The sequence below is a fragment of the Eucalyptus grandis genome, chromosome 9 (genome assembly GCF_016545825.1).
Source record: "Eucalyptus grandis isolate ANBG69807.140 chromosome 9, ASM1654582v1, whole genome shotgun sequence".
Lineage (NCBI taxonomy): Eukaryota > Viridiplantae > Streptophyta > Magnoliopsida > Myrtales > Myrtaceae > Eucalyptus > Eucalyptus grandis.
In genome coordinates this window covers 36,945,732-36,960,580 of record NC_052620.1, presented here as the reverse complement: position 1 = coordinate 36,960,580, position 14,849 = coordinate 36,945,732, and the positions used below count along the sequence as shown (strand labels likewise).

Below are 14,849 nucleotides of genomic sequence, written 5' to 3'. Positions count from 1 at the left end.
GACAACTTTAATTACAACGTGGAATAGACAAAAATTTCCTGAACATCGAGACGACATATCATGATGACCTAAGTCTGTCTTCTGTCTTCTCTCCAAAGCGCTAGAAGCCAAAGGAAAATCTCTTGCCATGCCAATCAAAAGATCTACTTTGATTTCCGGTTCAATTTTCTCCTCCTTTCTAGCTTGTTCTCGGCCTATCGGGAGCTCTAAAATTACGACACTCAACTGATTTTTTACTTCCATGATCAGATGGATAAGCTTAAGACGCATTTAATAATTATTCTATTTTTAAAAATAATTTTTAATCAAAAATAATTTTTTTATGATTTTATTCTAAAAATTAATTGATGAATAAAATAATACGTTTGTTAATTGCAGAAAATCTCTTTTCTTGACATAGACTTGTATTTAGTAAGATTTTTAAATTTTTCTACTTCTCTTAATTTTTAATAATTTTACTCTATTTTTCTTTTCTTTTTTCCCTTTTTTTCTTATTCTTCCTCTTGATCACGGATTATTGTGACGAGGTTGAGTCTCATCAGTGGCCAGATGAGGCCGAGCCTCGTCAGATTGCCTAGCCACCAGTGAGGTTTGGTCTCACCCAAATCTAGAGAGACAGAGGCTCGTTACTAGACGAGCCTCCGGCGAGCTCACCGTATCTTGCCTAATCTATTGCCGACCACCGTCGGTGGCGGCGGCAACAGCCGATAGTGGCCAGTGCCCGACTGTGGAAGGAAGAAGAAGAAAAAGAAGAGAAGGAGAAAAGAAAGAAAAAAGATAAAGTTAGGCTTGATTATTGAAACAATTTTTAGGAATAAGAAGCAAATTTTTTATATTTTTTGATTTTGTTCCAAATCTATTCTCGAAGATAAAAAAATATATTTTTCTTCCGAGAACAAAAATTTTAACAAACAGATTTATGTTTTTTCCTTTTCGTTTCAAATAACAAAAAAAAAAAAAAAAAAAGTTATTCCGGGGATGGTTAACATTCAGGATCTTAATGCGTCTACGACTTGAAAGAGTCCTTTGAGATGCGGACAATGTCATCGGTCAATAAGTCGACCAAGACACGTTTATTAGTCGCCAGCTGCGGTGGATGGAGAGTTCGAGCATTGCTATCGTCACTTCGTATAAGTCGCACTATTCCATTAGTGATAGTGTGAGGTACTAAGAGAGGGAAACTTTGATGAAACCGGCCTTGTCTAGTTTTGCATCTTTACCACTTTCTCTCTTCTAATTTTCAAAACTACCACTTTGCATCTCACGGAACGTAAGCAAATACCGTGTTGCCCTTCCTTTCAAAGGTTCCACGCGATGTTTATTGATTCTCTAATCACAAAAACCCTAAGCCCCAGAACGCTGCTGCCGATAATCACGACCTCTCTCTCTCTCTCTCTCTCTCTACAAGTTTGTGTGTATGGGTGCACGCTCATATGTCGCGCAATACTTCACACCGTGCTCAAGTCTATCGTAGAACGATCGACGTTGTGGCCTCTGGCAACCTTGGGTCCAAAGGTTGTGCGAAGGGAGGGAGGGGCAGTATTAAAGAATTAGTTTATTTTATGGGGCATGGATGCTTTTGAGTTACCATGGAGAAAAGCAAATATACATTGATGTGAAAATGTGATTTTGGTGTTTGATAACATACATAAGTGATGAGGGTGCTCTTAATATTCCTAATATTAATAACAACGACAATGGCAATTATTAATCATCCAAACCCCTCAATAAATCTAATATTCGAATTTTTGCTGGTTTGTTTTTTTCTCTTTTGTATTCCTTTATTTTTTTTCTTTCACTCATTCTTCGAGAATTAGAAAGGACGAGTCATCCTAACAAGCCAGTACACTTCGTTTAATGCTGCATGTGTTTATGAGATTTTCTAGGGATCCGAAATGTATAGTCTCAATCCCCCTAATATGCAGTTTATATTTTATTTTATGAGGCACTCAACGTCGTACGAAAATCAAATTTCACATCCTTCACGACATTGGCATTACTTATACTAACTTATGTCGAAATTGCGCGTAAGAAGAGGGGGTGCTCATTTGTCATTTCACATTGAATACAGGATTTTAATGCGGATGGTTAATTTTCTTCTACCTAATGCCTATTTTATAACTTTTCCATATCGATGTTTTCTACCTCAGTTTTCCCTTAGAAAGAGGTAATGTCTCCTATTGACCAAATCAAAGCAAGGGCTGATTTTCAATTCGCAACATGGAATATACAAGATTGCCTGAGGGTGGAGGCAACTTGAAGTTCGATGATTACGTATGGTTCTGTCTTCTCTCCAAAGTGCTAGAAGCAGAGACAAATCTCTTACCATAACAACCAAAAGATTTGCCCTAATCGAGTCCTTTCCTTGCGGCTGGTCATTGGCCTTTCGGACAATCTAAAAAAATCCATGGCATTGACTGGATTTTTTATTTGTCCCATTCTTTTGGTGGGTAAGCTAATATCAGGGACCTGAAAAGAGTCGATCAAGTTGAAGATGTGGATGATGTTGTTGCTCGAGAAGTCCACCAAATTGGGTACTTTTCTGTGGATGTCCCAATAAAATCGTGGAGTAAACAATGAATAACCAAACTTCGGATTTGGACCGCCTTCATGATAATTCAATTCATTTGAGGGACTAACTGATGGTAATTGATGCACGAAAGAGGTCTTGAGTGTCATTATGCATGCAACATATTCATTCTTGTGTTTTGCACCCAATCTTGCACCGTTTGCTGAATGTACATGAATGGCATTGGGGAACGAAGAGTTGCCAAAGCAAAGGAAAAGAAACTGTCTAGACTCAAGTGGCACTGTGCCCGGGTTTTGTCCTGCTCTCTCGATTTTGGCGTCTCGACAAAAGAATCCCGAATTTTCATGACTGTATTTATCACGTGATTAAGAGTTCGATATTTGAATGGGCAAGAGACTGAAGGAGGATAGAGACAAAATATTTGCATAGATGAGTATATAAAGTTTGCATGGCCATTGTATCATTTTGTTATTATGAAGTTTTCTAGGCTACTATCACGAACAGGTTGGACTTCAGGCCAAACATTAATAGAGGGAAACGCAAAATGGTGAGGGAGGTAAGATGCCGTTTGGGAAGACTTTTGGAAAAAGACCTTGAGAAAATGTAAATGCTTTTGAGTTAAGAGTATTTTTTCAAAATGCAAAACATGTTTGGTAAATTTATTTGTGAAAGTTCATTGTGAAATATCTTTGTACAAAATAGTGTTTGGCTAAATTAAATTTGTAAAAGACTTTTATTATTAAAAAAAAAAAAAAAAGGAAGTTGGCCGGCCAAGGCTTTACCGCCATCGCCGCCAAGGGCTTCACCAGTCACCGCCGGCAAAGGGTAGGCGATCCGGCGAGGGGGAGGTGGCACGGTGAGGGTCGCGGCGACCCTCACAGTCTTGTCGCGCGACCTAGATCTAGGTTGCGGCGAGGTCGTGAAGGTCGCGCGCCACGACCTAGATTTGGGTCGCGATGAGGTCGTGGGTTGCCGCGACCCAGATCTGCTCACGGCGAGGTCGTGGGTCGCCGGAGGTCGCGACGACATACCTCGCCGCGACCCAGGCAACCTCCGCAACCCAGGCAACCTCCGCAACCCAGATCTGGGTAGCAGCGATGTTGTGAGTGGCTTGGGTCGCCGCAACCTTCGGTGTAATGACCTGAGCCCCACTGTATAATATTATCCGCTTTGGACACTGAGTCATCACGGCTTTAAAACGTGTTATGCAAGAAAACACCGCTTTGGACAGTGAGTCATCATGGCTTTTAAAACGTGTTATGCAAGAAAACACATTATGCAGGGGCAGAGGGCCATCCCTTGGCCTTCCCTCTCCCAAGTCATAATATTGTCCACTTTGGAGAGATGGGCCCCGGCCCATCCTCCCTCACGGTTTTATTTTTAGCGCAGCGGAAGCGTACGTAAAATGCGTCATACAAATTAAAGGGACCCAAGCCTTTATAAACTAACCCATGACTCCCCTCTAAGCGATGTGGGATGGGAGACATGCCCTTAGCCTCACTCGCGTACTGCTTAGCCTCACCCGTGTACTGCCAAGGCGATCTCAATTCATCCCTCTGTACTGCCCCGGGTTTGAGTCGTCACATTCTCCCCCCTTAAGGCACAACGTCCTCGCTGTAGCCCCCACACGCAGTCGGGAGTCGGCTCTAATACCATTGTATAATATTGTCCGCTTTGGATACCGAGTCCTCACGGCTTTAAAACGCGTTATGTAGATACTAAGTCCTCACGACTTTAAAACGCGTTATGCAGGGGTAGAGGGTCATCTCTCGGGCCTTCCCTTTCCCAAGCCATAATATTGTCCGCTTTGGAAGCATGGCCCACCGACTTGTCCTCCCTCACGGCTTTGTTTTCAATGTAGCGGAAGCGTACGTGAAACACATTATACAGATTAAAGGGACCCAAGTCTTTATAAACTAGCCCAAGACTCCCCTTCTAAGCGATGTGGGACGGGAGACATGTTCTTGGCCTCACCCGTGTATTGCCAAGGCGATCTTAGTCCATCCCTCCGTACTGCCCCGGGTTTAGGTCATTACATCCGGCGACCTCCGCGACCCAGATCTAGGTCGCAGCGAGGTCGTGGGTCGCTGGAGGTCGCGGCAACTGACCTCACCACGACCTAGGGAACCTACGTGACCTAGATCTGGGTCGCGAGACCGGTCGGCGATGGTCGCCGAGGTGCCGCGACCACGCCGGCCTCTCTCCAACCCATCACCACCTCGCCGGCCGACATCTGAGAATCCGACGAAGAGGAAGATGAACAGTGCATCGGACCTTCTGAAAATGCTGAAAGCCCAAGGCAACCTAGGACCTGCCTCGAGCTTTCAGCATTTGGAAGGCCAGCATTTCTTCAAGGCAAGTTTAAAAAATGTTTCCAAACACCCATAGAGGTACATGAAGATTCAAATTTAAGACTTCTTATTTTGATATCGTGTGAAATTTTGGGCATATAATATTATGAATAGCAGTGCAGTCTAGTACTTTTTCAAAATATTGTACGTTTGAAATATTGTCCTATATGATTTTAAAATGCTTCATCGTAATTAATTTTGAAATGCCGTACAAAGTGATTTTTCTTTCGATTTTATGGCATTTCGTCGTTATCTAGTTTGGAGAGTCATCAATACGCAGTCCACTATTATTGCTCGCTTGTTTTATGGCTAACGTATGGCGACTTTGAGAGGTGAATCGAGAAGAATGAGAGAGATACGGATCCGCATGCCGTACACCACAGCCGGTGAAGGTAGAATCCGGTTGGACCGGACGGCCCATCCGCTTGCCAAATTACTGTTGCCGGCCTACGTTGGAATGATCGAACCCGTCCCATTCAATCTTTAAATGGACCTTAAAATCCGAACCGAATGATGAAAGGAGCCAAGGCCCTTTTTGGACAATCGACAGATCAAGCCCAGGCCCAGGATTGCGCGGTCTCAACCAGATTTCGCCATTCCCCTTATAATGTTCCTAATCTATGGTACTAATAAATCGAGGGTTTTCACAAAAAAATGAATAATTTTAAAAATATTCATTTAAAAATAATCACTTATATTTCTTAAAATAATTAGTTGATGAAACATTTTTTCATTATTGATAATAATTTATGTCTCAACATTATCATGGACTATGGATATATTTTTTGTTCATCTATTGATATGGACATATAAATGATCATATTAAGGAAAATATTTTTTAAATTATCGATTTTCTATGGAACAAACAAAACCCGAGTCTTGACAAATTTTGCTTTTAGCACCCATGGGGCTATATTAATAATCATTTATGTAGTTTGAGATATGGACAAGTATATATATTGTCATCGTTCTAATCCAGTTTATATATTTGTAATTTGTCTAATCAAGTCCTTTTACTTTCACGGATTTTCTAATGAAATCCCTCTAGCACCAACCGGCCAAATCCAGCTATTATGGCAAATTGAACGCGACCTTCAATAATAGATAATTTCTTTTCACGACATGATTTTTCCACCTCTCTTTTGACTTATTCACTCCTAAAACGGTGTTCTGACTATATTATCCTTCATTGTCTCGCTTTTTTAGCACGTTATACCCACCGGTAATAATTAATGACAAATGTGGGACCCAATTTGTCTTGTTTTTACTTTGTCCTTCTTTCTTTTTTACTTTTATCTCTATTACTTATTCGACCGGGAGGTCCTAGGCGGGAGGTGCAGTAATATGATGCACGAGCTGAAAAGGAAGGAGCTGGTGATGGTTAACACGGAGGGTTCAGCTCCGATGAAGTGGAGGGCGACAATGGAGAGGTGCAGGTGCGAGTTCCACTTGCCGGAGCGCGACGTCGTCGGGTCAATGGCCGTCGTGGCCACCGTCACCCACGACAGATCCCTACTGCTAGTCATGGATCAAGGGTGCAGAGGAGGACATAAGTGGAGAAGGTGGAAAGGAAAAAGAGGATCATGAATAGGTAAAGAGAGAGAATAGAGAGACACAAAAGGAAGAGAAAGAAGATCCGAGTAAAAGGAGCGGGATGCAATATGGGCCCCGCATTTGACTTTAATAATCGCCATTGGCTATATCGTACCAAAACGTAGGACCCATAAAAGATGGTATCGTCAAAATATTATTTCGAGGGAGCGGATAAATTAAAGAGGGACTGGAAAAAATTCTATCCTTTTTTTTTTTTTTGGGGGGTATATACTAAAGACCACTTCTATTAGTACTTCTTTTGTTTAGTGGTTCAATGAAGGAGGGTCAAATGTCATCCGAATCTTCCAATTCATCAAAGTTTTCATATCTTAAACCATATGGTAGTTGGGATTGCATGACGAGTGCCCACGTTTAGGTGGTCTAAAAGAGAATCTTAGATATAAAGTTATTTTTGCATAATCATTTCTTTTGATGCATGATTAGAGTGGGTTTATTTTGCAAATAATAAATATTTATACAATATTTTCTTAAAAATGATTGTTTGTATTGATTACTTTTACAAAAAAAAATAAAAATAAGTGAACAAAAAATATTTTCGTAATTCATGAAAAGGATTAGACATGAATTATTACCATAATGAGAATTTTTTTATCAATTAATCGTTTCAAATGATATAGAAGATTATTTTGAATATTTTTTTAAATCACTTATTCTCTACAAAAATAAATAGATCCTTGATTTGAGTCCATTGGACATGGATGTTGTCGGTGATCAATGTCCAAAAGTCTGGAATCTAGTAAAGCAGATAGCGAGTAACATATTCTAAGATCAAGGGACTCATCCTTTTCATGCTTTTTATTTTTGCTTAAAAAGGTCTCGAAATTTTAATTTTTCATTTATTACCAAAAAAGGGCCTTCTTTTCGCGTCAAACTTTTGACCATCTAGGTCAAGAAATATCATTTTTGGGCTAATACGAACGTGTGGCTGCCTAATTTTTAAAAGTCGGTGTAGGCATAAAAAATTGCATCAAGTATTTTAAAAGTTTGATTTCGATGTGCAATCAAATCATAATTTTTTATTTATTTATGGGATGCCATTTAATCCTTCTGGCAAGTTCATCGTCAAATTTGTCGACATGAGGCGCCGGAGTATAGCATATCATCTTTTAATTTGCTTTGCAGAGGTGGTGCCACAGTAAAAAAAAAAAAAGAGAAAAATTTAAGGACAAACAAAAAAACGAAAAAAACATTGAAGAAAGACTAAACAAACCATAACTAAAAAAAGAAAAATTAAGCAAGAGAAAGAGCCACTGTCTCGAGGATAGGCATGAGGCCACCCCTACCTTGTCGGGGGAAATTCAAACGCCACCACCGCCTTGTGTTCCCTGTGCGTGGCGAGGCGATACATTAGTCGGTGTAAGGACAAAATAGCCTTAGTCCAAGCTGAAAGCACGAATTGATCATGCTTGTGGAATTTATAGGGGTGAGTATGCTCCGACGTCCGGAAGTCAATCAATACAGGACAAAGCGAAGACGAACGCACGCAAAACAATCATTCCACAATGTCCTTTTTTCTTATGAAGCGTTCCAAGCTTGTATCTCCTATAAGAGCTTGACTTGCGACTAGCGAGTCAGAATATTACAATTGCATTGTTCCACATTGGTTGAGAAACAAGGATGATGAACTAATCTATCCCTCGAGGGACAGAAGACTCTATTTTTAATGACTGAACTGTTGGCGTGTTTTCAATTTCAATAGAAACGTAAAGTACATGATAGTAATATATAATAAGTTTTCAATAAAATAATGAATATAAATATATTTGAAATGATATATATGTTTATATCTATTGTGAATATGACATGGTTCGTGAATCTTCCTGTACCCGTGAACTACTAAGAGTGAAGCTTGGGTTATTGAGTGAAGAATAATGATGCAGAGATGATGTATACAACTGGTTCGTGAGAGTGGTGATGGGACGGTTGGTGCTAAGAGTTCTATAATTGAAGGATTATATTACTTAGGAGCTTTGAAGATGGGATTGGCCTCCCGTGCATAAACTGGTCGAGAGCTGATGCCGCTCTCCTGATGAGGCTAGAGCAGGCCGAAACTAGTTGTTATTAAACCTAATGAGGGCTGCTGTCTCGCTCGATGAACTAGACGCCAGAGCAAAGTTGGGCATGGTATGATCTCGTATAAAAGAGCTATTCGTCGTATTGTTTAGCGGAACAACTATAGAAGGAAAGCTAGCCTAGTGAGTTCCGCTTGTCAGGCCCCATACGGGTTGATCCACAACCAAGGAAACTATCGACCCGTGATAAATACATATATAATCTTTCCCCTTTTCCCATCTTTCGCCCTGACTGGTCAAATTCTCTCTCGATTTTTTTTTTTATAAAGAAATTTTGGGTTGCTTTTGTTTTCCTCACAACTTTCGTTTTCCAATTTTTTTTTTCTTTACACTTTTCTTAACGTCACATCAGTGCCATCTATATCAAAAACATAATAAGAAAAATCCATGTCATCAATTTCACCCATGACTTTGCCAGAATGACCAAAGTGCACAAATAAAAAAAAGAGAGAGAATTTGATCACAAAGACTTACATTTTGAAAACTTGATTGCACAATGACTTGATCCTAAGAGTTATCAGTGCAGACTTTCCTAGTAATATTTGACATGATACAACAACCAATGGAGTGGAAAGGTAAATACTAAAGGAAGCATAATAGCTATAGTAATATTTGACATGATAGCCATTGTGGATTTTGTGCGATAAGAAATATTATGAACTATGAAACTATAATAAGATAAACCGTACTTCAATCAACATATCGTGCCGTAGCAATCTAACATTTTACATCCAACTCGACATCAAGGACAGAAGGCAGACGCTTTAAAAAAGCTTCTCATAAGCTCTTTCTCTTATCATTGTCTAAATATTTGATATGTCCAATCCAACTAGCTTCCTTAAGGAAAAGAGCTAGAAAAGAGTCCACAATCTCAATAAAAAGCCAGCAACCCCATTTATTACGTACTTTAGCCCTCTTTCTACTTGAAAACTCGAAATTTCATTTTTCGTTCAAGAAAACAAGGACGGTGGCGCTACGTTTTGACTTGCAGCTATAGATGGCTCCACCTTCATCTCACCTTTCACATTGAATTCCTGAATTCGGATTTTATTTCTATTACCTTTGACCTTATCCTATCTTGGAAAAGAATTCAATACCGGAGAACACAAGATGCATCGCATCCTCACCGTTATCCCGGTAACCAAACACAGCTTTAGGAGGTCACGATTCCCCTCTTCCCTCATCCATTTTTTTTGGTGGGTGGGGAAAGAGGAAAGAATATGCGGAGAGCACCAAAAAGATGAAAGGCCAAAAAAGATTTAAATAATAATCCAAAACTCGGCATCGGGAAGAAGAACTATAAAACACGTGACCTCAACCTGGGCCCCGGCCGTCGTCACCATCATCGTCTCCCCATTTTTCTCGAAAACGATCGCGACAAAAAGAGTCCCCCCGCAAAATCGTTCATTGCATCTTCCCATGTCCAACCAACCACCCCCACCGATCCCTCTCTCTCTCTCTCTCTCTCTCTCATCCTCTGAAATCTCTCCCCGATATTTAATCAACCCTACCCCCTCCCTCACTCTCTCTAGTTTCTCTCTCTAGCTCTCTCTCTCTCCGCGTGATTCAGATCTCCGTCTAATCTTGTCGCCGCATCTCGCCGCCGGCGGAGCAGCTCCGATCTTCATCCATGGGTAAGCCGCCGCTTTCCGCCGTTTCCCGTTTCCCGTTTCCCGTTGATGCGTGCGCTCCGGTGTCGGAAACCGCGATCGAAACTTTCTCTCTAATCCGATTGTTCGGCGTGTCAGCTTGCGAGAATCCGTTCAAGAGCATTCTGAAGACGCTCGAGAGGCCCGGAGGCGGCGAGTTCGGGACCTACTTCTCTCTCCCGGCCCTCGGCGATTCCCGGATTGGTCAGTGCTTCTCGTTCTTTCCTCTCCTCGTCGTCGTCGTCGTCGTCGTTCCTTTCGATTCCTTTCGATGTTTTGGATTGGAAATGATGAGTTTAATGGCGCTTCGGAGTGGATTTGATCGGTGTTTAGCGCGAGTGCGAAGTTCGTTTTCTAGTAGTTTTTGAGTTCGATGGTCCTCTGTTGCGGATAAGAGTGGCAGAGTGCCGTACTCTTGTCGGGATTCTAGCGGAATCTACCTGTTCAATTTCAATCTCCGTTGTTTATGCTTCAGATAGGCTGCCGTACTCTATTGGGATTCTTCTGGAGTCCGCCATTCGGAACTGCGACGAGTTCCAGGTCAAGAGCAAGGATGTCGAGAAGATCATCGACTGGGAAAACACTTCTCCTAGACAAGTCGAGATCCCATTTAAGCCGGCTAGAGTGTTGCTGCAGGTACATGGAGCTGCGCATCTTGTGTCATTGATGCTGATCAGGGTTTTGAAGAGTTGCCATGTTTGAAATTTGATGATGCGTCGTCATTTGTATCAGGATTTTACTGGGGTGCCTGCTGTTGTTGATCTTGCTTGCATGCGTGATGCGATGAATAGCCTTGGGGGAGATCCGAATAAAATCAACCCACTGGTGAGCTTTATATGTCAGCATGTTGCTCGTTCCAGCTACTCGTTGGTGGTGAAGGAACTTTATCTGTGTGTGCAAGTAGTTGAACTATCATTTGTGAACATGTCAATCATCACGCAGGTTCCAGTGGATCTTGTTATCGACCACTCCGTTCAGGTTGATGTGGCAAGGTCTGAAAATGCTGTCCAGGCTAATATGGAACTTGAGTTTCATCGGAACAAGGAGAGATTTGGCTTTCTCAAGTGGGGTTCAACTGCATTTCATAATATGCTTGTTGTTCCGCCTGGATCGGGGATTGTCCACCAGGTAGTAAAACATATAGTGCATATATACTGGTCATATGTATGACTTTAACATAAGAAGTGGAATAAACTGTATATATCCCCTGGTGGAACTATTACATGCCGTGTCCTTTGAGAATATGCAATCTTCTTGCTTTACCAGAATATTGGCCTGTATCATTGAGTTGACAAACTGAGCTGGAATCTATTTGTAGGTTAATTTAGAATATCTTGGCAGAGTGGTCTTCAACACAAACGGCTTGCTTTACCCTGATAGTGTTGTTGGTACTGATTCACATACAACTATGATAGATGGATTAGGAGTTGCTGGCTGGGGAGTTGGAGGAATAGAAGCAGAAGCTGCAATGCTTGGCCAGGTAAGAGAATTCAATATATTATTATTATTATTATTATTATTTATTTTATTTTATTTTTACTGTGGATGGCTGATAAACTAGTGTCATTTGACACTAGTATGTCCTTTTCAAGATGTTCTGAAGTATGAAGATACATCCATTAGTTTTTTCAGTCATTTCTTAGCATTTCTGTTTTCATCTCTTATTTTGATGCAGCCGATGAGCATGGTCCTTCCTGGTGTGGTTGGGTTTAAATTAATTGGGAAGCTGAAAGATGGGGTAACAGCAACTGATCTGGTCTTGACCGTAACACAAATGCTGAGGAAGCATGGCGTTGTGGGCAAATTTGTTGAGTTTTATGGTACATCTTCTGATTCCCCTGCATCGTTAATCCTTTCTGTTCAAGATATTCCACAGCCACTGAATCCTTCTTGTTACTGTTGTTTTTAAATGTCGTGTCGCTTTTGCAGGGGAAGGAATGAGCGAATTGTCATTGGCAGATCGTGCCACCATCGCTAACATGTCACCCGAATATGGTGCCACCATGGGCTTTTTCCCTGTTGATCATGTCACTCTGCAGTATCTTAAATTGACAGGCAGAAGTGAGGAAACCGTAAGTAATCACAGAGATTTTCGTCATAATTTGTACTGCGTACTGAGTACTTGCTTGTGTTAACTTAAGCAACTTCATAGGTTGCCATGATAGAATCTTACTTGCGGGCAAACAAGATGTTTGTGGATTACAATGAGGTGAGTTTTATGAATGTTTTTGACTTTAAGAGTACATCATTATTTCTTGCTAAGAATCTTTGTGTTGGAAGCAGCCCCAAGTGGAGAGAACATATTCCTCTTATCTGGAACTGGATCTTAAGGATGTGGAACCATGTATTTCGGGTCCCAAAAGGTAATCCCCAGTGGATACAATACCGTTGCCATAAAGTAGGTTTAGTTTCCCCCCCCCCTTCACCCTTCTATCGGCTAAGAATCAACGCTTTCCAGGCCACACGATCGAGTCCCACTGAAAGAAATGAAAGCTGATTGGCATGCATGCTTGGATAATAGAGTTGGATTTAAGGTGAGGCTTTCCGGAATCTTGTATACTCTTTATAAGTGATCATAGGTGTGCATGGTCATGGGGCTCTTTGTTGGTTCCAAAATTTGGGAAGTGAATTGCCCTTCGCATGCAGTGCTTGTACTCTGGTAAATATACTAGAACAAAATAGTTATCTAACTATGTGTTGACTTGTGCTTACTACTGACATCGATTCTACCAGCCTTTTTTTTTCTTTGTGCTGCTTTAACTGTGCAGAAGTTGATTGATGAGCAACTTTATTTGTCGAAATCTTAATGCAGGCTCCTCTTACGTACATTGAATTTTTGAACTATGTTGTTGAAGAGTTTAGGAGCCTTTAGATGGGCAAAATGGCATGCTTCATGTAGTATTATTGATTTTGATTTTTTTTCTGTCTTCATGTAGGATTTTGACTGATTTTCATCCATGTCTTTGCAGGGTTTTGCTGTGCCAAAGGAATCACAGGGAAAGGTTGTAGAGTTCACATTTCATGGGACTCCAGCTCAGCTTCGGCATGGGGATGTTGTTATAGCAGCTATCACTAGCTGCACAAATACTTCAAATCCTAGTGTAATGCTTGGTGCTGCTTTGGTAGCAAGGAAGGCTTGTGAATTAGGATTGGAGGTTGGCTGACAGAAACTCTTCTTCTGACAAAGTAGAATATATTAGGCAATACGTTTTGATGTTCATATGGATTTTGCTACACCCGTCACCTGATGGTATAGGCTCATGTGCATCTGCATGTACCTCTGCAAAATTTTACTCGATCTACTGTCCACTGAATTGATTCTTCGCTCATGTAGCTGGAATCAATGCAGCATATTTCAAATTTTTAACAGAAAATTTTGATGAGTTGCTACATTTGGTTGTAGATGACTTAGTTTTTTTTATCTGAACAAAATAAATCTTGTGTCAGGTAAAACCATGGATTAAGACAAGTCTTGCTCCGGGCTCTGGGGTTGTGACCAAATATTTGCAGAAAAGGTGCCTTTAATCGATCCAAGTATTCTTCCCATGTTAGTAACCATGGATCTTCTTGCTAAGCTAGACGTGTTGTTTTTGCAGTGGCTTGCAGACATATTTGAACCAATTAGGATTCAATATTGTTGGCTATGGATGCACTACATGCATTGGAAACTCAGGGGATATTGATGAATCAGTAGCATCAGCTATTACTGAAAATGGTAGAGATTAATTCATAATCCTGCATAATATCATCAAGAAAATGTTATAAGCTCACTTAACTGTTGAATTTGCACAATGTCAGATCTTGTAGCTGCAGCTGTATTGTCTGGAAACAGAAATTTTGAAGGACGTGTTCACCCCCTAACTAGGGCTAACTATCTGGCTTCTCCTCCTCTTGTGGTTGCCTATGCTCTTGCTGGCACGGTATGTAACATGCAGTTGTATTTGCAGTTGTTGGTTCTTTATTAGCGATCTACTCCAACCTTGGTATTATCCTCGGAATTTGCTTTTCTTTGTGATTGCAAATCTAGTTTTTGGCACATTCCTCATGGGAGACAACCTTTGCAGGTAGAGGAAAAGGGTGGGCCGAAGGCCCACGGGGGAAGAGAAGAGAAGAGGGCGGGTCGGGCCAAGCCGGATCCGGCCTGGGCCCGACCACGCGGCCTCTTTTTTTTTTTTAATCGATTTTTATGTGCTTGAAAATAAAAATTAGGTGTCAACGTGTGAGCTTGAAAGTTGACTTACGACATATGAGATGAAAAGGGTCTGTAAAATCAAAGGAAGCTTCAAGGGATATAAGAAGGTGACAATGGAAAGCCTCAACTTCTTTTGGCAAGCTATTCTGAAAGTACCAGCATGTCGCCATCTTTAAGGTTTGTCTACATTCTTTCTTTCCTGTATCATTTCTTCCTTTCGATTTTACTTTATCAGTTCGTATGATTGAGCCTTTTTTTCTTTTGAAAGAGAATAGAGCTAATATGCTCATAAGCAAAAGATGATGCAGATATATCTCTGGGAGGAAACCTTCTGTTCCTTTGAAGCTGGCAGAAAAATTGATAATAGTGGCTTCACTTTTTTTTTTGGTTTGATTTTCAAATATCATATTGTGCTTTATTGCAAGTTTCTGTGGTGATTAG

The 14,849-nt window shown here is 40.9% G+C and overlaps 1 protein-coding gene across 1 annotated transcript; it reads left to right on the top strand.

Annotated features, from left to right (window-relative positions):
- The first annotated feature begins 10,021 nt into the window (after window positions 1-10,021).
- Window positions 10,022-14,196, top strand: LOC104419619 (aconitate hydratase 1). Its single transcript, XM_039302270.1, has 15 exons — window positions 10,022-10,201; window positions 10,316-10,420; window positions 10,692-10,852; window positions 10,949-11,041; window positions 11,159-11,344; window positions 11,535-11,696; window positions 11,892-12,036; window positions 12,146-12,288; window positions 12,369-12,425; window positions 12,500-12,579; window positions 12,675-12,750; window positions 13,186-13,371; window positions 13,664-13,731; window positions 13,813-13,931; window positions 14,015-14,196. Exons 1-15 carry the CDS (start codon window positions 10,198-10,200, stop codon window positions 14,179-14,181), a joined length of 1,752 nt encoding a protein of 583 aa, XP_039158204.1. The 5' UTR covers window positions 10,022-10,197; the 3' UTR covers window positions 14,182-14,196.
- The last annotated feature ends 653 nt before the right edge of the window (window positions 14,197-14,849 follow it).